The 22,999-nt window shown below is 45.2% G+C and overlaps 1 protein-coding gene across 1 annotated transcript in view; it reads left to right on the forward strand.

The window, feature by feature from the left end:
- The window catches only part of GABRP (gamma-aminobutyric acid type A receptor subunit pi), a 172,007-nt gene that overhangs the window by 119,057 nt on the left and 29,951 nt on the right, over nucleotides 1-22,999 (forward strand). The window contains exon 8 of the mRNA XM_075343387.1: nucleotides 1,226-1,378. Within this exon, the coding sequence (XP_075199502.1) occupies nucleotides 1,226-1,378 (153 nt within the window). The remainder of the gene's footprint in view (nucleotides 1-1,225; nucleotides 1,379-22,999) is intronic.

Below are 22,999 nucleotides of genomic sequence, written 5' to 3' on the forward strand. Positions count from 1 at the left end.
CATTTACCTCAGCACTTTACAATAGGATGGTGTGGCGCCCCTGAGGCTCTGGTCGTCACAGGTTACTGCACCTCAGTTAAGGTGTGGTATCCATCTCAGGTAAGGGGGGGTTAATCATTGGTGTTCCATATTTACACACTACGTACAGCTTAGGAGCCTTCTCACAGGATGGGATGGCTCAGGGTAGGCACGGGGGTGGCCATCACAATGTATGGGACTTTCCCGGTCACTGAAGCCAGCCACCGGGGGGTCAGGGTCCACTTGGGGGTAGAGGTAGGTGCAACTCACTCATACACTGAGATCCATTGGGACCATAGTTTTGATAAGACACCTCTGGAACTCTTGGACTTCACTAGGCCCAGGTCTCGGAGCGGGAGTTCAGCCTGGGTACCTAATTGCTGAGGGGGACATCCTAGAAAAAGGACACTCTCTCACTCTTTCTCTCTTCAAACACCGGTGGTGGCTCTTTACTTGCTTGGGATTGACTGGAGCCCATGACGGGAGAGACCAACACCTGGGTGCAGCTTTTAACCAGTTAGTAAAAGAACCGCAGTTGCAGACTCAGACTTTGATTAGTGACGCTGTCGACCTGTGCTCCGGCGCTTCCAAGGGACCGCCATCCCCCATCATCCCACCCAGGGTCCTCTCTGCCTGTTTGGAGCGACACCCTCCCGGTGGCCATAACACCTGCCCGGGTGAGGAATTCTGCAGCGACAGCTACTCCCTGGCCGCATACTACAGGTGGTGTAATGGCAAACTTTCCTAGTCACCCCGCTTCCCCTTCATTTACTGCATGCCTGGGGACAACGTAACCGGGCAAGGCCACCCGTGACATCGCCTGACCTGACCCGCATTGGCCCGGCAACGAGTAGGTTAACCACCTGCACCGTGGGTGCTGCAATGGGACATGTACAGACAACAAAAACATTACTGAAAAAATACATAATTCAACAGTTACAGGATGCATGGGGACCCTTCTTGCAAGCTTACAATCTATAAGGAAATAGGGATGACACAATAAGTAAAAAGTGCTTGTCATGTATGGTCTATCCATCGTTATAACCAATGGCAGTTTTCATATCATGCTGCATGAATTAATTTGAACTTCAAAAATGTTGCTCATCTCTTGATTTGTCATCTTCCTACAGTAAATGGCGTCAGTTGTGTGACGTATTTCTGCACATTTTCTGTTATTCTTACCAATGTTATGCTTTTTTCTCCACAGGGACTTACCCTAGACTTACGTTATACTTTGTGTTCAAAAGGAACATTATCTACTTCATTTTGGAAACCTATGTTCCATCTTCTTTGCTTGTTATTTTATCATGGATTTCTTTTTGGATTTCTAAAGCTTCTGTTCCTGCAAGAACATGCATTGGTAAGATCCTGCAGCCTAATGAATCTTCAATGTAAGGCTACGCAACTATAGAGCAGTATGATAAGGAATTTGTGTCACTGTTTTCAAGTTTAAGTGTTTGTCTAAAATGTATTTATGATCTGTCCCCCCATATAAAAACAGCTAAAAGTGGATTAGTTGCAGTCCGCTTTACTGTGCAGTTAAAATCTGTCATTTGCAAAAATACTATGGTTAGTATGGTCAAGAAACTGAAATACTATGGTCAAGAAACTAAAATACTACGGCTAAGAAACTAAAATAGTATAGTCAAGAAACTAAAATACTAAGATCAAGAAACTAAAATACTATGGTCAAGAAACTAAAATAGTATGGTCAACAAACTAAAATACTACGTCAAGAAACTAAAATAGTATGGTCAGGAAACTAAGCTAATGGACTCCTCTTCCCCCCTTTTTATTCTGATCGAGTTATGTACATTACAAAGTAATTGCTCCAATATTTCTCCTTATGTTACCAGAGCCCCCCTTCATAAAATACATTCACAGGTGTGCCCCTAATTATCTCAAATGTTGCCAATAGACCTATCAGAAGCTTCCAAAGACATGACATCATCATATTGGCTGTCCCATATTGTTTAAAGGCAAAGTAGTCTTAAGGCTGCTTTACACCAGACAATCTATCGTGCGAAAGATCGTCGGGGTCACGGTTTTTGTGACGCACATCCGGCATCGCTGGCGATGCCGGCCTGTGTGACACCTCCTAGCGACGCAGTAACACTCACAAATCATGAGTCGTGTACTGGTCGCTAGGTTCCATAATATCGTTTAATTTAGTTGTTCATCGTTTCCGTGGTAGCACATGCCGCACCGTGTGACAACCCAGGAACGATGAACAGCAGCTCACCTGCATCACGCGGCCGCCGCCGGCTATGTGAAAGAAGGAGGTGGGCGGGATGTTTATGTCCCGCTCATCTCCGCCCCTCCACTTCCATTGGCCAGCGGCCGTGTGACGTCGCTGTGACGCCGAACATCCCTCCCACTCCAGGAAGTGGACGTTCGCCGCCCACAGCGTGGTCGCACGAGAGGTAAGTACGTGTGACGGGGGTTACCGACTTTGTGCGACACAGGCAGCGATTTGCCCGTGACGCAAAAAGGACGGGGGCGGGTACGATCGATTGTGAAATTGCATAATCGGTCGTACCGTGTAAAGCAGCCTTAAAGTGTATGTAAAGTTTTGACTTTGCAGAAAGTAATAAAAATGCCTAAAAACATTTTTTCTCTGTAATTATTCTGGCATTTGGCAAATATAAATAATTTTATTAATCCTAATTGACCTAAAACAGGAAAGATTTATTCTTTATGTCAGTGACAGTAACCTGCAGATGTGTCTTTTTAGATTGTGTATGTAAATTTCTGGTTTCATCTGTAAATAGATAGATTATAGATGGATAGATAAATAATAGATACATAAATAGATAGATAATAGATGCTTGGCTTCATAGCTCATATAGCTATTTAGCAAAAGACAAATAATTAAATGAAAAAAATGATGTGGGGTTTCCCCTATTTTTGATAACCAGGGCAGTTAAAGCAGACAGCTATGGGCTGCAACCCTAAGCTGTCTGCTGTACCTTAGCTTGTAATAAAAAAAATATAGGGGATCCCATGCCATTTTTGTTAATTATTTATTTTTAAATAATTAAAAAACAAAACACTGTGGGATCGCCCTCCCCTTCCCCATTTTATGATAACCAGCCAAGGTAAAGCAGACAGCCAGGGGTTCCTTTATTAGGAGGGGAAGACTCATGGTTATTTGGCCCTTTGCAGCCTAAAAATAGCAGCTTACAGCCAACCAAGAAGTGTCATGTCCATTAGATGTAATCCAACAAATCCAAATTCCAGTATTTCCCCCAAACTGTAATATGTCCCCCAATATTTCCCCCACAATGTAAAATGTCCCTAAGTATTTTCCCCCACACTGTAATATGGCCCTTAATATTCCACCCACACTGTATCATGGCTCCCAGTATTTTCCCCACACTGTATCATGTATTTCCCCCACACTTTAATATGGCCCTTAATATTCCGTCCACACTGTAATATGGCCTACCAGTATTCTCTCCACAATGTAATATGACACACAGTATTCCCCCTACACTGTAATATGCCCCCAAGTATTCCCCCATGCTGTAATATGACCCCTAGTATATTCCCCATACTGTATCATAGTCCCCAGTATTTCCCCCACACTATATCATGGTCCCAAGTATTTCCCCCACACTGTATCAGTCCCAGTATTTACCCCACACTGTAGTATGGCCCCAAATATTCTCCCCACACTGTAATATGGCCCCAGAATTCCCCCAACTTTATTATATGCCCCCAAAATATTCCCCCATGCTTTAATATGGCCTCTAGTATTCCCCTACAGTGTAATATAGCACCTATAAATTCCTCCACACTATAATAGGTCACACTCCTCTTGGAAGAAAATAACGCAAAACATGCATCGGGGACTGGTCTTAGCTGCCCTCGGCTGTTAATGATATTGTGGCAGGTACTATATGTCTTTTGTTTGTGGGATCCCTTTTGATTTTGTATATTTATCTATTTATTTATTTAATATCTCATTTACTTCCATGGTCTTATACTGCCATATTGCAACTTTAGTCATTTTTCCTTATATTATATAAGTATGTTATTTCTTTGAGCACTACTGTTACGGTTGCTGCGAGCACTGGAGACTATGTCCAGATTTCTTGCTACTGCACATGTGCGAGCGCTGGAGACTAAGTCCAGATTTCTTGCTACTGCACATGTGCGAGCGCTGGAGACTAAGTCCAGATTTCTTGCTACTGCACATGTGCGAGCGCTGGAGACTAAGTCCAGATTTCTTGCTACTGCACATGTGCGAGCGCCGGAGACTAAGTCCAATCTTGGAGCCATTGCACATGTGCGGGTGACATCATCGCTGACACGAGGTCACATGTCTCTGACACCTTCTATGCCGATTGGTCGCTGGTCATGTGCTTGTGACGTCTTGCTCGGTGATAGGCCAGCATGACGTCACTCCTGTCGTTCTGGCAGCGGATTGGCTCTGGTGTCCTCCATCTTGGATGAGGCACAGAGTCTATATAAGACCCTGACACACGCCGCATGGTGCTCAGTCCTCTTGGTTCATGCATATGAGTAGACGCTCTGTGCGCGTTCCTCTAGGCATTCCTCTGTCTATGCTAGGTGAGCGCTACCGGCAGGGTAGCGTTCTTATACCTTACAGCTTCGGCTGCTGTCCGTATCCTTACCTCTTAGGGGAGCGGACATAGGCAGGTGCCTGAGGCACATGGTCTGGCTGGGCCTTGTGATTCTACTCGTAGGTGGACGTTGCCGCTAGGGTAACGTTCCTTATACTGCGTCTGGCAGTTGTTCGTATCCTCGCACACTAGGGGAGCGAACAGAGGTAGGAGCTTTGTGCGGCTTACGCTGCTGTTCGTCTCTTTTGCACCACTAGAAGAGCGGACCTAGGCAGGTGCCATATCTAGTGGTTCGTGTCCTCGCACACTAGTGGAGCGAACGCAGGTAGGAGCTTTGTGCGGCTTATGCTGCTGTTCGTCTCTTTTGCACCACTAGAAGAGCGGACCTAGGTAGGTGCCATTTCGCACACATTGCCTTTGTCTCTGTGATTATTAACAGAGATCATTCCACACACCCTCCAAGTAAGGGAGGAATTGCTTTACTTACTTATTATATCCTTCTGTGAGTTAACAGAGGTATTGCAATCTGCCATAGTCTGCAGCAAAGTCTTTGCACGGTGGACCCTGACTGTCTGATACTCCTTTCGGTTATTATCAGACAGCCCCCCGTAACATTAGGACTGAGCCAAGGGTCTGGCAGTTATGGCAGAATATCAGCAGTTACACCGTTACATACAAGTACTTGAGTCACGGCTCAAGAGTATAGAGGATAAACCTCAGACCATGGTGACATCTGCACATGATCCTCGACTTGCTCTGCCAAACAGATATTCTGGCGATGCCAGATCATGTCGTGGTTTCATTAGTCAGTGTCAGATACACCTAGAGGTCAACTCTTCTCGCTTCTCTACGGAGAGGTCCAGAGTAGGCTTTATCATCTCCTTACTTCAGGACAAAGCCTTAGAATGGGCGACTCCCCTATGGGAGCGCTCTGATGTGGTTACTCTGAGACATCAAGACTTTCTTGATGCTCTTAAGGCGGTATTCATGGGTCCGCAGGTTACCCATGATGCGGCCCTGAGACTGTTAGATCTATCTCAGGGTTCGTTATCCACTAGTTCTTATGCCATTGCTTTTAGAACTCTGGTGGCAGAACTAGATTGGCCAGAGAAGGTGTTGATTCCTATCTTCTGGAGAGGGTTGGCAGGCTATGTCAAGGATGCCCTTGCTACTCGTGAGGTCCCTGCTTCTCTGGAGGACTTGATCACAGTAGCAACGAGGATCGATGTACGCCATAAGGAACGTAGACTCGAGGTCTCTTCCTCACGCCCTAAGCATCGGGCTATTCCAGTTGTTGAGGGTCCACTACCATCTTCCTCAGCATCTGAAACATCTCCCACTCCTATGGAGTTAGGTCATACGTTCTCCAGACTACGCAAGTCTGGTCCTCCTATATGTTACGTATGTCGTCAGGCTGGGCACTATGCCAACAAGTGTCCTAGTCGTCAGGGAAACTCCCTGGCCTAGTAACCATTAGAGGGGGGTTACTAGAGACGTCTTCTGCACCCTCTAAGTGTTGTATCCCAGGTCAGCTCTCGTTATCTGAGAATACATGGCCTATTATGGCTTTTGTGGATTCCGGAGCTGACGGGATTTTTGTGTCCTCAGGATTTGTAAAGGGACACAATATTCCCTCTATCATGTTAGAGGCGCCTATTCCTGTCCGTGTTGTTAATGGAACTATGTTGTCTGACTCCATTACATTGAGGACAGTTCCCTTGCGCCTTTCCCTGTCTCAGGGTCACATAGAGGAGATTTCTTTTCTTGTTTTGCCTGAGGGTATAGACGACGTCCTTCTGGGTCTTCCATGGCTTCGGACTCATGCTCCTCACATTGACTGGGAGTCTGACAGCATTATTAGTTGGGGTTCGAAATGTCAGTCCCGATGTCTTCCCTTACCACCTAAGGTCGTTGCGGTTGCATCAACTGATCTCTCTCCCATACCTACACCCTATTTGGATTTCGCTGACGTGTTCTCCAAACAGGGTGCTGAGGTTCTTCCACCCCATAGGCCGTATGACTGTGCCATAGACCTTATCCCAGGTTCGGTTCCACCTAAAGGCAGGGTTTACCCCCTGTCGATACCTGAGTCGGAGGCCATGTCGACCTATATAAGAGAGAGTTTAGAGAAGGGGTTCATTCGTAAGTCTGTCTCTCCCGCGGGAGCTGGGTTTTTCTTTGTTCGGAAGAAAGAGGGTGATTTGCGTCCCTGCATAGATTACAGGGGTCTCAACGCAATCACAATAAAGAACAAATACCCATTACCTTTAATTTCGGAGCTCTTTGACAGACTGAGAGGAGCTCAAGTTTTTACGAAGTTGGATCTGCGGGGTGCGTATAACTTGGTACGAATTCGAAAGGGTGACGAATGGAAGACCGCTTTTAACACCCGAGACGGTCACTATGAATACCTCGTCATGCCTTTTGGGTTATGTAATGCACCCGCAGTATTTCAGGACTTCGTAAACGATGTGTTCAGGGATTTACTGTTATCCTCAGTAGTGGTGTATCTAGACGACATCCTGATTTTTTCTCCTGATCTGGAGACTCATCGTCAGGATGTCGTTCGTGTCCTTTCCCGTTTAAGGGAGCACTCATTGTTTGCTAAACTCGAGAAATGTGTATTCGAGCAGTCCTCATTGCCTTTTTTGGGTTACATTATCTCACAAGAGGGTCTGGCTATGGATCCTGCGAAGCTCTCTGCTGTCCTGCAATGGTCCGAACCTCATTCCTTGAAGGCGGTGCAACGCTTCTTAGGATTCATAAATTATTACAGGCAGTTCATACCCCATTTTTCTACTTTGGTGGCCCCTTTGGTGGCCTTGACTAAGAAAGGTGCTAATCCCAAAGCCTGGTCTACTGAGACATCTCAGGCTTTTGAGGCAGTAAAAAGACACTTTTCAACTGCTCCCGTTCTTCAAAGACCCGATGAGAATAAGCCCTTCCTCTTAGAGGTTGATGCCTCTTCAGTGGGTGCTGGTGCGGTCTTGTATCAAAAGAACGGTGCAGGTAGAAAAAGGCCGTGTTTCTTCTTTGCTAAAACCTTTTCACCGGCAGAGAGAAACTATACCATTGGGGATAGGGAACTGCTCGCCTTGAGATTAGCCTTGGAGGAGTGGCGTCACTTGCTGGAAGGAGCGAAACATCCTTTCCAGGTCTATACAGACCATAAGAATCTGACGTACTTACAAACCGCTCAGCGTCTGAATCCTCGCCAAGCCCGCTGGTCCTTGTTTTTCTCCCGCTTTCACTTCTCCATCAACTATCTGTCTGGGAGTAAGAATAACAAGGCAGACGCCCTGTCTCGCTCTATGCTTTCTACCCAGGAAGAGATTGACGAACCTCGTCTTATCCTTCCCTCCAGGGTTTTTCATACGCTCTCCCCTGTGACGTTAGACCAAATCCCACCGGGCAAGACCTTTGTTCCGCCTGATCGACAGAATGATATACTGTCATGGGCCCACACCTCAAAGGTGGGTGGGCATTTTGGTATTAGGCGGACACGAGAGTTACTGGAGAGGTGGTATTGGTGGCCACACTTAGCCAGCCACGTCAAGAGATATGTCGGTTCCTGCTACTCGTGTGCTCGCAACCGTCCATTACGGCAGAGACCGGCTGGGCTCCTGCATCCTTTACCAGTGCCAGATAGACCATGGGAGGTGGTAGGCATGGACTTTGTGGGTGATCTTCCATGTTCACAGGGACATAGATTTGTGTGGGTCATTACGGACCATTTCTCCCGGATGGTTCATCTCGTACCGTTATCGAGAATCCCATCTTCCAGGGTACTAGCCAAACTATTCCTCAAGCATGTCTTTAGGCTTCACGGGATGCCAGATCGTATCATTTGTGATAGAGGCCCGCAATTTACTTCCCGTTTCTGGCGAGATCTTTGTAGCCTTCTGCAAATTGAGTTGAATCTCTCTTCGGCATACCATCCGGAGACTAATGGTTTGGTTGAACGTACCAATCAATCTATGATTATATACCTTCGACACTTTGTTGCTGAGAACCACGATAACTGGTCCTCCCTCCTACCCTGGGCAGAATTTGCCCTTAACAATTCGCTGGCTGAGGCCACTGGGCAGACACCGTTCGTACTCAATAATGGGCAACACCCTAGGGTACCGGTACCGTTTCCCGCTGCTGCACCTCCTCCTCTTGTGGCCGACTGGGCAACTAATGCCAGAGAGGTTTGGGATCGGACTCAAGAGTCGATCCAAGCAGCTAAGGACCGTATGAAGACGGTGTCCGATCGGTTTCGTCGCCCGGCTCCTGTCTTTTCTCCAGGGGACTTTGTGTGGCTCTCAGCAAAACACGTGAGACTTAGAGTGAGCTCTGTCAAATTTGCTCCTCGCTTCCTGGGTCCTTATGAGGTTCTTCGACAGGTAAATCCTGTAGTCTATCAATTGAAGTTACCTGTCCATCTTAGGATTCATGACAAATTCCATGTCTCACTGCTAAAGCCGGCTATTTTACCTCACGCTCGTGAAGTGCACTCTCCTGCCTCTGATTCCTCTCGCTCTAGCTATGAGGTCCGAGCCATAGTTGGTTCTAAGATGGTTAGAGGGCGCAGGTTCTTCTTGATAGATTGGGAGGGCTATGGCCCGGAACATCGCTCTTGGGAGCCTGAGGAGGCTGTCCATGCTCCCGACTTAGTTGCCGATTACCTGCGTCGCCGGGAGGGGGGCCCTTGAGGGGGAGGTACTGTTACGGTTGCTGCGAGCACTGGAGACTATGTCCAGATTTCTTGCTACTGCACATGTGCGAGCGCTGGAGACTAAGTCCAGATTTCTTGCTACTGCACATGTGCGAGCGCTGGAGACTAAGTCCAGATTTCTTGCTACTGCACATGTGCGAGCGCTGGAGACTAAGTCCAGATTTCTTGCTACTGCACATGTGCGAGCGCCGGAGACTAAGTCCAATCTTGGAGCCATTGCACATGTGCGGGTGACATCATCGCTGACACGAGGTCACATGTCTCTGACACCTTCTATGCCGATTGGTCGCTGGTCATGTGCTTGTGACGTCTTGCTCGGTGATAGGCCAGCATGACGTCACTCCTGTCGTTCTGGCAGCGGATTGGCTCTGGTGTCCTCCATCTTGGATGAGGCACAGAGTCTATATAAGACCCTGACACACGCCGCATGGTGCTCAGTCCTCTTGGTTCATGCATATGAGTAGACGCTCTGTGCGCGTTCCTCTAGGCATTCCTCTGTCTATGCTAGGTGAGCGCTACCGGCAGGGTAGCGTTCTTATACCTTACAGCTTCGGCTGCTGTCCGTATCCTTACCTCTTAGGGGAGTGGACATAGGCAGGTGCCTGAGGCACATGGTCTGGCTGGGCCTTGTGATTCTACTCGTAGGTGGACGTTGCCGCTAGGGTAACGTTCCTTATACTGCGTCTGGCAGTTGTTCGTATCCTCGCACACTAGGGGAGCGAACAGAGGTAGGAGCTTTGTGCGGCTTACGCTGCTGTTCGTCTCTTTTGCACCACTAGAAGAGCGGACCTAGGCAGGTGCCATATCTAGTGGTTCGTGTCCTCGCACACTAGTGGAGCGAACGCAGGTAGGAGCTTTGTGCGGCTTATGCTGCTGTTCGTCTCTTTTGCACCACTAGAAGAGCGGACCTAGGTAGGTGCCATTTCGCACACATTGCCTTTGTCTCTGTGATTATTAACAGAGATCATTCCACACACCCTCCAAGTAAGGGAGGAATTGCTTTACTTACTTATTATATCCTTCTGTGAGTTAACAGAGGTATTGCAATCTGCCATAGTCTGCAGCAAAGTCTTTGCACGGTGGACCCTGACTGTCTGATACTCCTTTCGGTTATTATCAGACAGCCCCCCGTAACAACTACTTGTGCTGTATACTTATGAATTCAATTATTTTGCACATCAGTTTTTTTACTATTTATATGCAAAGCTATACACTGCTATCATCTAGTGAAGGAACATAGCAATTACCTTGTGAAATTTGGCTTTATTTTTAGCATGATTATTTTGGTGTTACTTTGTTTAAATATAGTCCAGAGTGAGCCAGTTTATTCTGTCAGTGTCTCCTTTGATTTTATTTATATAAAAAAGTAACCATTTAATTTACTATTTGTTCAATTAAAGTTTTTTCACTTCATTTTTTGGGGGGATTTGGTTATTATGCGAATAGATTCTATCCAGTTATTCATTACACACTATTTGATATGTTTTTTCTCTCTGATGAATATGATATATGAATTAATCACATAGCTATTCCTTAGCTTTAGGCATGATTATTTATTTATTTATTTTTTTACCTTATTTAACTCCTCTATCACCCAGCAATTTTCCATTTTTCATTTTCGTTTTTTCCTCCCTTTCTTCTAAAAGCCATAACTTTTTTATTTTTCTGTCAATATTGCCATGAGAGCTTGTTTTTTGCTGGACGAGTTGTACTTTTGAATGACACCATTCATTCTGCCACAGATTGTACTGGAGAACGGGAAAAACTTCCTCCAAATGCGATGAAATGTAAAAAAGTAAATAAATGAAAGTGCAGTTGCACCATTGTTTTTTAATTTTTTTTATTTACCATGTTAACTATTTGGTAAAGCTGACCTGGTGTTATGAGGGGCTGCTGATATGTTTTAAGCTTTACCCAGAAAGAAACGAGATAGTATGATGAAACTTTATATTTATTCCACATACTCTCCACCAATGTCAACACACTTATTACATCGATATTCCAAATTCTGCAAGTCTAGCAAAAAGAAGGATTTCGGTTGAGCCTCAAACCAGGCATCCGTAGCAGCCATATCATCAGAAATTATGTGAAATTTGGTACCCTTGAGGTGTTTCTTCAGGTTTGGAAACAGATGATAGTCAGAGGGAGATAGATCTGGTGAATAAGGTGGGTGGTCAATCAGTTGAAAGCCCGGTTCTGCCAGTTTTGCCGTGGTCGCTTGTACAGTGTGAGCGGAGGCATTGTCTTACAGGAACAAGATTCCTTTGGACAGCTTGCCACGACTTTTGGCCTTCAGAGCTGCCTTCAGTTGGTCCAAAAGTTTAATGTAATACCTTGCATTGATGGTGGAATCCTATTGAAGGTAGTCCACTAGCAGCACGCCCTCCTTATCCCTGAACACAGACGCCAACACTTTAGTGGCTGATTTTTGCACCCTGAACTTCTTTGGATGAGGAGTGCCACTGTGCCTCCACTGTTTTGACTGCTCCTCATTTTCAGGGTCATACAGATAAATCCAGGTCTCATCCATAGTAACCAGTCGAACCAGGAAGTTCTTGTCAGTCCAGAAACACTGACAACTTAACCGGGACGTTTTCACTCGCATGCTTCTCTGATCTGTTATCAAAGATTTGGGGTCCCACTTTGCAGATAGCTTCCTCATGTCCAAATGTTCATGCATAATGACACAAGCACGTTGACGGGAAATCCTCATGATGTCGTCTATTGCTTTAGCTGAATTTCGTGAATTCTCCAGTATGAGGTTGTGCACAGCATCGATGATTTCCAGAACAACAAATACTCTCGGTCGTCCAGGACGTTCCTCATCATTGTTGCTGATGTTACCCGTTTTAAATTTGGCAACCCAGTTCTTAACTGTGGAATATGAAGGGCATTGATTCCCCAATGTCTGCAACATATCACCATGAATATCCTTCGTGGACTTTCCTTGCAGAAACAAGAATTTTATCACTCCTCTGCTCTCAGTTGCTGTGAATATCACAATATTAGACTCCGCCAGTTTATTTTCCAGCGTGCGTAGAACACTGTTACCATAAGTAACAAACCCAAAATTTTGAAAACATATATTAGACACATAAGGCTTTTATGTGATGTAACATTTGTTACCATAGAAACAAAAATATCACAAAGACTTAGCAGAAGCTCCTCACATGATTTCCCAGGGCAGTACAAATTTGTAGATACCAAACATGTATAGTTTTACTTTTACCTAAGTAGTGAAAAAAAATTCAGAAATTTGTAAGAAAAAAAATAAATAAATAATTGCGCTTTTGTCGTCATTTTCCAGGACCAGTAGTGTTCTCATTTTTCGGGATCTGGTGCTCAATGATGGCTTATTTTCTGTGTCTTGAGCTGACGTTTTTAATTTTATGTTTTTTGGGTATATACAGTGTATTGATTGTCTGTTATTGCATTTTAATGCAATGTTACAGTGACCCAAAAAAACACAATTCTGGAGTTTTGATTTTTTTTTTTTCTCGCTACGCCTTTTACCGATCAGATTACTTGACTTTTTATATTTTGATAGACCGGGCATTTTTAAGCGCAGCGATATCAAATATGTGTATTATTATTAATTATTATTATTATTTTAGTCTATTATTTTCAAACAGGCAAAAGAGGGTGAGAGTGATTTGAACTTTTAGGTACTATTAAGTCACTTCTCCTGATCAGAGCGATGCTTCAAAGCGAGCCCGCATTAAAGGGAGGAATGTGACCTAGGACGTATATATATGTCCTAGGTCTTAAAGAGGTTAAAATAATTATTTATTGACAGGAGATAATTACTGTGTGTATATATTTATTACCAAGGGATATTTTTTCTGTTTCTGTACCTCTCTTCTATATTGTTTTTATGTAATTGTGTTTTTTTTATCATTGATTATTCATATAAAGATATAGCTTTTATTATATTCTTTTGTGACGTTTTTCTGTCATATAGGCTTTGTAATCTCTATGGTTAAAAACATCTTAGATGATTTCTGACCTTTTTTGGTTTGCTTAGATGTTCTTTTACATACATCTGTCGCTGAATTTTATGGTGAATAGGCAGGAAAGGTTTTCTTCCGATGATTCTTCCATGAAGGCCATATTGGTGCAGTTGTCTCTGAACAGTAGTACAATGTACCACAACTTCAGATTCTGCTAAATCATCCTGAAGGTCTTTTGCAGTCAAGTGCGGGTTCTGATTTGCCGCTCTAGCAATCCTACCAGCAGCTCTCACAGAAATTTTGCTTGGTCTTCCAGACCTTACTTTTCTTTGTTTTTTATATGTTTTCACCTCTCCAATCAACTTTTTGATCAAAGTGCTTTCTTTCTCCTTTAGTACAATGTCTGATATGACACATTTTACTTATTGAGCTAAAAACAGTAGTACATAATTTAATGCCTGCTGGCAGCGGATTAAAGTTTGTACTCTTCAACAGTGAAGCTATATTTATTCAGCAACAAAGATAGGGCCACTTACAACCAGAATTTCTTCTTACTCAGGATCTGAGCATCTAGTCGATTAGGCTGCAGACTGAGAACTAGAACTTACTGCTAGTTTTTTTTAACAGCTATAGATATGCCAAATATCTTTGGAAACAAAAAAAACCTCATGCACTATGAAAGGCTAGTAAATAATGGTTTTTGTAATACATAAAATAATAAGCATTATTCTAATACTGTACTCTTTTAAATAAGGGCCATAATTGACACCTGTTTCTTCACAGAATGAATAAGCTCCCTAATTGACCTCCACGGTGCTATTCATTACAACACCCCCCCTTTCATTAAATGAGTCAATTACACCCAATTAGCCGTGTGCATGACATGACTGTTGATTCTGTAGGTTGCCCATTACTCACCTACCCCTAGGCACGAAATTTCTCATGTTGTATCATCTTCTCTGCCAAAAACAATAATTGACAAGTGGAGATAATCTGCTAGATCTGGTCCTGTCAAATAGACCGGATACAATTCTCATGTTGTATCATCTTTTCTGCCAAAAACAATAATTGACAAGGGGAGATAATCTGCTTGATCTGGTCCTGTCAAATAGACCGGATACAATTTCAGATGTACAGGTCCGGGAGCACTTGGGCACCAGCGATCATAATATGGTAGACTTCAACATAATATTCAATAGAACATTTCAAAGGAGAAATGCTAAAACCTGGAATTTAGGAAAGCTGATTTCAACAAATTAAGGGAAGAGCTTAAATTTGTAGATTGGGACAAAGTCATGGTAACTGGGGAACTGAACATAAATGGAGTAAGTTTAAGGATATACTCTTAAAGTCATGTAAAAAAACTTATACCATCTGGTAATAAAATGTCCAGGAATAAAAAGAAACCACTATAGATAAATAAGACACTCCAAAGTATAATAAAACAAAAACAAAGGGCGTTTAAAATCTTAAAGGCTGAGAATACAGAAATAGCATTTCAGAAGTATAAAGAAATGTAAAAAAGAAATCAAACAAGCAAAACTAGCTACTGAACCACAAATCACCAATGACATTAATGCCAAAAGGAAAACAAAGGATAGTGTCGGCCCCTTAAAATATAATAACAAGTTAGTTATAGAGGACAAACATAAGACTGAGATATTAAATAGGCATTTTTCATCTGTGTTCACCAAGGAACTGACTGTACCAGGGATCATTCAACAAGTGAAAAATCAAAGTTCACAACCCGATATAATTAATCTAACACAAGATGAAGTATGCCTGCGTCTGAGTAAATTAAACATTGACAAATCCCCAGGGCCAGATGGCATTCATCCACGAATATTGAGGGAATTGAGCTCCATAATCGACAGACCACTGTATCTCATCTTTTTAGACTTGCTTGTAACAGGGTTGGTGCCTCAGGATTGGAGGATTGCTGGTGTGGTACCGATATTCAAGAAAGGTAAGAGGGTAGATCCAGGCAACTACCGTCCAGTAAGCCTGACATCAGTAGTATGCAAAGTTTTTGAGGGCATTTTAAGGGATGACATGCAAAAATATATTGCAGAAAATAATATAATAACTGACAGACAGCATGGATTCATGAAAGATAAGTCGTGTCTAACCAACATGTTGGGGTTCTATGAGGGGGTAAGTGCAAATCTGGATATTGGTAATGCAGCTGATGTGATTTATTTGGACTTTACAAAGGCATTTGATACTGTATCACATAATATCCTTATACTAAAGCTCCAGAAGCAAGGACTAGGGGATACTATATGCAACTGGGTAAGGAATTGGCTAAAAGATAGGAAACAAAGAGTAATCATAAATGGTACAGTCTCTAAGTGGGCTATAGTCAACAGTGGAGTGCCACAGGGATCTGTGCTAGGACCGATTATTTTTAATCTCTTTATTAATGACCTTGTGGATGGGATTGATAGTAAAGTGTCAGTCTTTGCTGATGACACCAAACTATGTAGGATATTAAAAACTGACCTTGATAGTACAATATTACAAAAAGATCTGGATAAGATGTAAGAATGGGCAGATACTTGGCAAATGAGATTTAATGTTGATAAATGTAAAGTAATGCACCTAGGACGGAGTAATCCTATAACTGCGTATACATTAAATGGAAGTAAACTCGGGACTACAGAACAGGAGAAGGACTTGGGTATTCGTATTACAAATAAGCTGAGCAGCAGCATTCAATGTCAAGCAGCAGCTGCTAAAGCAAACAAGATTTTAGGGTGTATAAAAAGAGAGATTAAATCACTTGTAAGGCCACATCTGGAATATGAGATCCAGTTTTGGGCTCCACATTTTAAAAAGGACATTCAGAAGTTAGAGTCAGTTCAAAGGCGGACAACTAGACTACTACAACGAATGCTGCAGTTTTACAACATATTACTGTCTACGGTATTTGTGTAATGTTTTATGGCTTCTATTCCTGTCTCTATTCCTGAGCTGTGAGTTCTCTCCTTATCCCAAATTATCTTCGATGGCTGCTGTATTTGTGACGCCCTGGACTAGCCAGGTAGTCACATACAGGCCCTTGCACAAACACCAGTCCCCTAAAAAGGTAACAGCAGCCAACCTAAAAACCCCGAGTCACCCCTCTCAGGCTTTGACGTTCACACCCGGGGGCGGAGCCAGGCAGTTGGCCACGCCCATCGAGGAGTTCGGATAGCCTGAGGCGGGAAAAGCAAGCAGATGAAGTTTGGGAGGAGAGGAGAGCAGTCTAGGAGGTGAAAGGAGAGGAGAAAACGTCTGTCGGGGATCTGGGTCATAGCCCGGATACCCTGTGGCCAGGAGGCAGATGGTGGTTGCCGCCTGCAGGAGCCGAGAAGACGGCTGGTGGAACCGTAAGGGACCGGGACAGGGTAGTGGCCCGCCGGTACCGAACCGGGAAACCACCTGGAAACCGGAGCACCAGGAGGGGTACTCAGACCCAGAATGAGGCCCAGAACCCTCTGGACTGAGTCAAATTCACTGATTGGGGTCTGGACCTTAGGTTCTTTCCCACCCAAGTCCCGACTGAAGACAACAGCCCAATGAGGGGGATAGAAAGCCATCGCTCAGGCAGAGAGATCCCACGGGCCAGCGTCTGCGGGCAAACGGGCTCTCCCGACACACACAAAGCCAGGGAGCAGACTCCCGTTGCTGAAACGCAGGCAGTCAAAATCTACAAAACTAGGTGCAGGAGAAAGGCAGGGACCACCAAGCCGTGTGGGGGACCAGACGCAGCCGGCTGCGGGCACCGACCACCATCTTTTTGGATTACCAGAGACTCCGGTGTATCTGTCCTAGTGAGCACAACAGTGCCCTAGGACCGCGCACCGCCCCGCATCACGCCAACACGCCCGCACCCCCACATCCTAACCCCAACAACTGGACCTCGGGACCATCAACCCTCTACCCACGGAGGGGTCAACACCTGTCTGCGCAACACCGTCCCCGGGAACCTAGTCAATGGCAGTGGTGGTGTCCACACTCCCCACGACCCGTGGGTGGCGTCACGAACTTAAACCCCTAAACCACGACTCCGGCCGTGAACCTTCCCCACCAAAAAGCCCCTCACGTAGCGCCAGCCTCCCTTCAGAGCGACGTGACCCCCATGTCCGAAGGCGCTCGAGCCACCCACCGACGAGCCCGGATCCGAGCGGCTCAGCTACGGCTGAGCCCCGGGGCGGTACATATTCTCAGCCTCAGCTTCTGTTCTGGCTATGATAGTCTCTATGGTTGCTTGCAGTATATCATGGGATGCAATAACTGCAAGGCACTATGGGAAAGCCACGATGGCCATGTCTGAGGCCATGCCAGCCTATTTGGCTGATGCAATCTTTTACTTTGTGTAAAATGGGCATAGCCATTTTTTGGCAATACGAGCAAATCAAATAGCAATTTTTTTTAGTTGACTAGGTGTTCTGTCCCCACTTAAAGGCAATTGAAGGCGCGTAGTTATGGAATGGCGTGAGAATCTTACCTTCGTTTTTCCTATAGGTGAGGCAGACATGACCAGAGCGCTCCAGAGTTAAACATGCACATGCTGAGATGAAACAATGGTGATTTATTTTCTACAAAGGTTAAGGACATGCAGGAGTACAGCGGTCCAAGTACCTGGCATTGTGGTTCTCTTGTGATGTTGTCTCTGGAGCCACTAAGGTTAGAAGACTTTGCTTCTAGCAGCTCAAATAAGGGATGTGATTCTCACAATCTCTGGATGTGAACTGAATATGCCAGGAAGTGATGTAAGAGGAGCAGCAGACACTCCCATGGGCTGGACAAAAGAAACAGAGGAGCCGAAAGGTCTGACCAGTAGATGGCAGCAGAGACGAGCATGAAAAAACATTAAATAACAGTTTTAAGTAAAACAAATAGGAACAGCACACTCCCCGTCTGAAATTCACTTTGGGGATTTCACTATTCAGTCCATAATATAACCTGAAAGGAAAGGCTCGTTAAATGCAAAACAAACTCAATTGAGTCCAAAACAAGAAGGATGGCTCAAAGTTCAGGTCCGGTAGCGTTCATCCCGTAGGGACGCTCTCTATGGGCAATAGCAGATTAAGTTCGTGGATTGGCCTTGCAAAGGTGTTCATCTCACCTTTCCTGATGACCTTTAGCTCCACCTTCCGAACATTGCCGTCCTGGCTAGGCAGTATCCTAGTAATCAGTCCCATAGGCCAGTCAGTCCTTTCTGTGGTCTGGTCTTTCATGAGGACTAGGTCTCCTTCTTTGAGGTTCGGCTTGGGATGTCGCCACTTCTTTGTTCCTTGAAGAATGGAGAGGTATTCCTTCCTCCATCGGTTCCAGAAGTAGTCAGCCAAGTATTGAACCTGTTTCCAGTGTTTTTGACAAAGATTTTTATATATGTATATACGTATATGAGAAACGGGTTTATGCCGCGCTCAAGAATCACTGTATTCAAGGAATTTACTTTAAATCTCTTTTTTATTACAGTTCCAACGCGTTTCAGAGACATATACCGTCTCCTTCTTCAGGGAAAAGTGTTTTTGATAAGTGTTCGCGTGGGTGAACTCTCCGCTGGGCATTACCGCATTGTCAGTTTTTTGGGTAATAAGAATAGTAGGAGTCAATATGGTTGGTGTTTCTGGATCCATGGTCACCGGCACAAGGGGTCTTGAATTGATAATGACTAAGACTTCAGCTAAAAGAGTGACTAGAATCTCATGTGTGAGTCTTGAGGAATTGATGTCCATTAGCATGGAGTTCAAGATGTTGCGTCAAAAACCCGATCATCCTCTCCCAGGAGCCTCCCATGTGAGAACTGTGAGGGGGATTGAAGATCAAGGTGCAACCTTTCTCTGCCAGCTGATCTTGGATAGGCTTGGTGTCGATGTTCAGTTCTCTACAAGCACCGACGAAATTGCTTCCACGGTAAGACCTCAGCTGTTTCACTGGTCCTCTGATGGCAAGGAACCTTCTCAAGGTGTTGATTAGGCTGGAGGTATCCATGGACTCTAACACCTTAATGTGAACGGCTCGAACACTCATGCAGGTGAATAACACAGCCCACCCCTTACTGTTTGCTTGGCCGCCGCGAGTTCTGCATGTAAACAGCATCCATGGTCCGAAAACGTCTAGGCCCTCGTGTGAAAGATGGCTCTGTAGAAAGTCTGTCTGTTGGCAAGTGAGCCATTTGTTGGTGCAGTTGTTTTCCTCTTGCTTTACGACAGTGCACACAATCATGCAGTATTTGTGCTACACGTCTCTTCATTCCAATAATCCAGAGGCCTGCAGACCGTAAAGTGCCCTCGGTAATTTGCCTGACTTGGTGTTCAGTCTTTTCATGGTGGTGTCGGATCAGCAAGCCTGTAACATGGTGTTTGTTGGGAATGATGAGAGGATTTTGTTCTGCAACTCCAAGATGAGCCTGGTTCAAACGACCACCAACTCTCAGTAAGCCGAAACTGTCGATAACTGGGTTTAAATTGGCGAGAGGGCTTCTTAATGGAATCTGCTGTTTGTTGTATAAACACTTCCATTCCATGGCAAATTCACTCTGTTGGAGGTGGCGTATTATGAGGGACTCGCTATGGGAGATATCCTTAGCAGAAAGGGGTTTGTGGCACACATGCCAGCGATGACAGTCTTTGTTTTTAAGGTCCGTACGATAGCATCTGGCGATATGCACTAACCTAGCAACAGTCCTGACGAGCCTCATCCAGCTGGAGAAATGTTCAAAACGTTGGCAATCAAGGTTGGAAGTTTTTTCTGCACTGGTGGCCAGGGTATTGACTTCAGCTTGGGCATCTGGATCATTGTCTGGATCTAGGATGCTGAAGGCTTCCTGGATACCTTCTTCTGACTATCTCAGCAGGAACTCTGGACCTGTAAGCCAAGTAGAGTTAGCAAAAGAACTTATAGACATAGGTCTAGTGGTGTGATCTGCTGGATTCAGTTCGGTTGGTACAGGTTCTGCTAGGTTGTTGCAGACTTTCTTGTCCATAAAGGCGACGCTGTGTTCTCTCATTTTAGGCTTGCTGTTCATGGAATGCTGAAGAGAGTTACACCTAGTCTGAGCTTGATCTCGGTTGTTTGGGAGTCTTACTCTGGTAGATCGGAAGGGTAATGGAGAGACCCGGTGGTTGGTTTTGTCTTTAGAAAACTCACAGTCCAGTATTTTGATGAATTCTCTGTCCTCTACTGACAAGGCTACTTTATCGTCGTCCTTGGTTGTGTGAAAGACTGATCTTCCGAAGTTGTCGATATGCAGAGAAGAAGCAATGTCAGGTAGCTGTATTGTGTCTGGAGACTTCTCTTTCACTCCATAGTGATGAGGACATGGCGTTAGGCAGGTTGTGCACCCATCTCCATGCACGTAAGTCTTGAAGGAATCAATTTCTGATCGATCAGCGCACACATTTCCCATGACTATCCATCTCAAGTCCAGTCTCTGGGCGTATGGTGCATAGTCAGGCCCATTACACTGTTGTCGCACCTTATGTACCCTTAGATTGTCTCTGCTGAGCAGGAGTAGAATCTCTGCGTTATTGTCCAAAGGTGGGATAACACTAGCGAGGTGTCTTAGGTGTGGTTGATGAAATGCAGCTTCTGGGGTAGGAATTTCATTCCTGTGGCTGGGTATTTGGTCACATTCAACGAGCGTTGGTAGAGGTATTTCAGTCTTCCCATTGATAGGAGAAGCAATGAATCTCTGGGCTCTTCTGCCGCTAGTCTCTATGCGACCCGAGCAGGTGTTCAAGGTGTAGGGTTCTGATGATCCATTAATTCCGAAGGCTTCAAAGAATTTGGTTCCTGCCAGGGACCGGTTGCTTTGGTCGTCTATGATGGCATACACCTTCATTGCCTTTTCTGGATGTCCCTCGGGATAAACCTTGATGAGGCATATTCGGGCACAACATTTCTGCATTTGGCCCTCTCCACATACCTCTGAGCATGAGCAGGAGATGGCTGTGGTGGTGTCAGTCTGATTCTTGGACTCCCCGCCATGACTTGGAGTGGGAGCGGTGGTGACTGCAGCCGGTGTGTCTCTAGCTAGCTGGGTTGGGTGCATGGCTGAAACGTGTTTTCCACTATGACACTCCTCACACTTGACGATGGATTTACAGTTCTTTGCCATGTGCTCAAATGATGCACAGCATTTGAAACAGATCCCAAGGACTTTCTTGTGCTCCTGTAGGGTTTTGGATCTAAACCCTCTGCACTTGTTCAGTGAGTGTGGTTTTTTATGGATGGGACATTCTTGATTGAAAGACTTATCTCGTGATGAGATGGTGTACTGTTTATCTGTAGGTGCTGCAGGTGATGGTAGCTCAGTCTTCCTAACACTCACAGTGTTCTTAATGTCTGTGCGTTTGTGTATGGCACCTTCATGACTTGATGATGATGTTGTTGCAGCTGCCGAAGTGTTGAACTCTAGGAAGTCGAGGCTGCGGTCGTTCCTCATCTGGGCCTGCTCGTCGATGAACTTGCAGAAGTGAATAAATGGGGGAAAGGTGACGCCATGCACTCTTTTGTACATTGAGACTGACGTTGCCCATTTCTCCTGCAGACTGTATGGCAGCTTCACCACGATTGGGTTCACTCCATGGGCTGTATCCAGGTAGCACAGGCCAGACAGACGAGGGTCTCTTTTGGTGAGCTCCAGCTCCATGAGCAGATCACTTAGGTCTTGAAGCTTGTGGACTTCTTTAAGGTTGATCTTTGGGATATCCTGCAGTCTCTTGAATAGGGCTTTCTCTATTGCTTCTGCGCTGCCAAAGGTGCGTTCCAGTCTTTGCCATGCAGCAGCGAGACCTGCTTCTGATTGTCCAACATAGACGGTTCTGAGACTCTTGTTACGGTTTGTAAAGCCTGGGCCCAACCACTTGATCATGAGGTCAAGCTCTTGTTCTGCAGTTAAGTTGAGATTGGCGATGGCTGCCTTGAAAGTTGCTTTCCAGGCCCTGTAGCTTTCTGCACGATCATCAAATTTTGTGAACCTAGTGTTGATTAGCTCTCTGCTCACCATGAACCTGGCAAACTCAGACATATCTGATTTCTCACCACTTGTTGCCAAGACGACTTGTGATGCCCCTGGGGCGTATGGGCTGCCTGGCGTGAATGGATGAGATGTTCCCGGGTAGAATGACGTTGCTGCAGGGTTGAGCTGTGGTTTAGCCTCTGTAGATTCTGATGACCGCTGCTTGAGCTGTGGAAGTGGGTCAGGAAGCACTTGGTTGCTATCTTGCTGTGGTGACTGTGTTTGAGAGGGCACCTCTTGGTGACTGTTATTAATTTGCTCGGGTGCTTTAGGTGGTACTGGCACTGGTAGAGGTAAGTTGGAGGTTTCGGTGTTGTCGGCTTGGACGGTACTGCAAACCGGGGTTGCTACAGGTAACTAATTCAATACATAGTCTCTTGTGCGATCAACTGGATTGCTCAAGTAGTCTCACTTTAGCTAGAGCAACTTCCTCTTCCATCTGTGACCGAAGAATCTTTATCCGAGCCTCCGCTTCTGCCCTTTTGGCTTCTGCTTTAGCGGCTTCTGCTTTTGCAAGGGCTTCTACTTCTTCCCTTTTGGCTTCTGCTTCTGCCCTTTTGGCTTCCTCCTCTACTGCTCTTTCTGTGAAGGAACGTCTCACCTTGGATTCTTCCGCTCTTATGTGGGCCTCTAGTATCCTGTCGCTCAGGGCTGAGCTTCTTGAGGATGATGACCCGGATGACCGAGAGGAACGTCTAGATGAGGT

Source organism: Anomaloglossus baeobatrachus, chromosome 4, assembly GCF_048569485.1.
Source record: "Anomaloglossus baeobatrachus isolate aAnoBae1 chromosome 4, aAnoBae1.hap1, whole genome shotgun sequence".
Classification (NCBI taxonomy): domain Eukaryota; kingdom Metazoa; phylum Chordata; class Amphibia; order Anura; family Aromobatidae; genus Anomaloglossus; species Anomaloglossus baeobatrachus.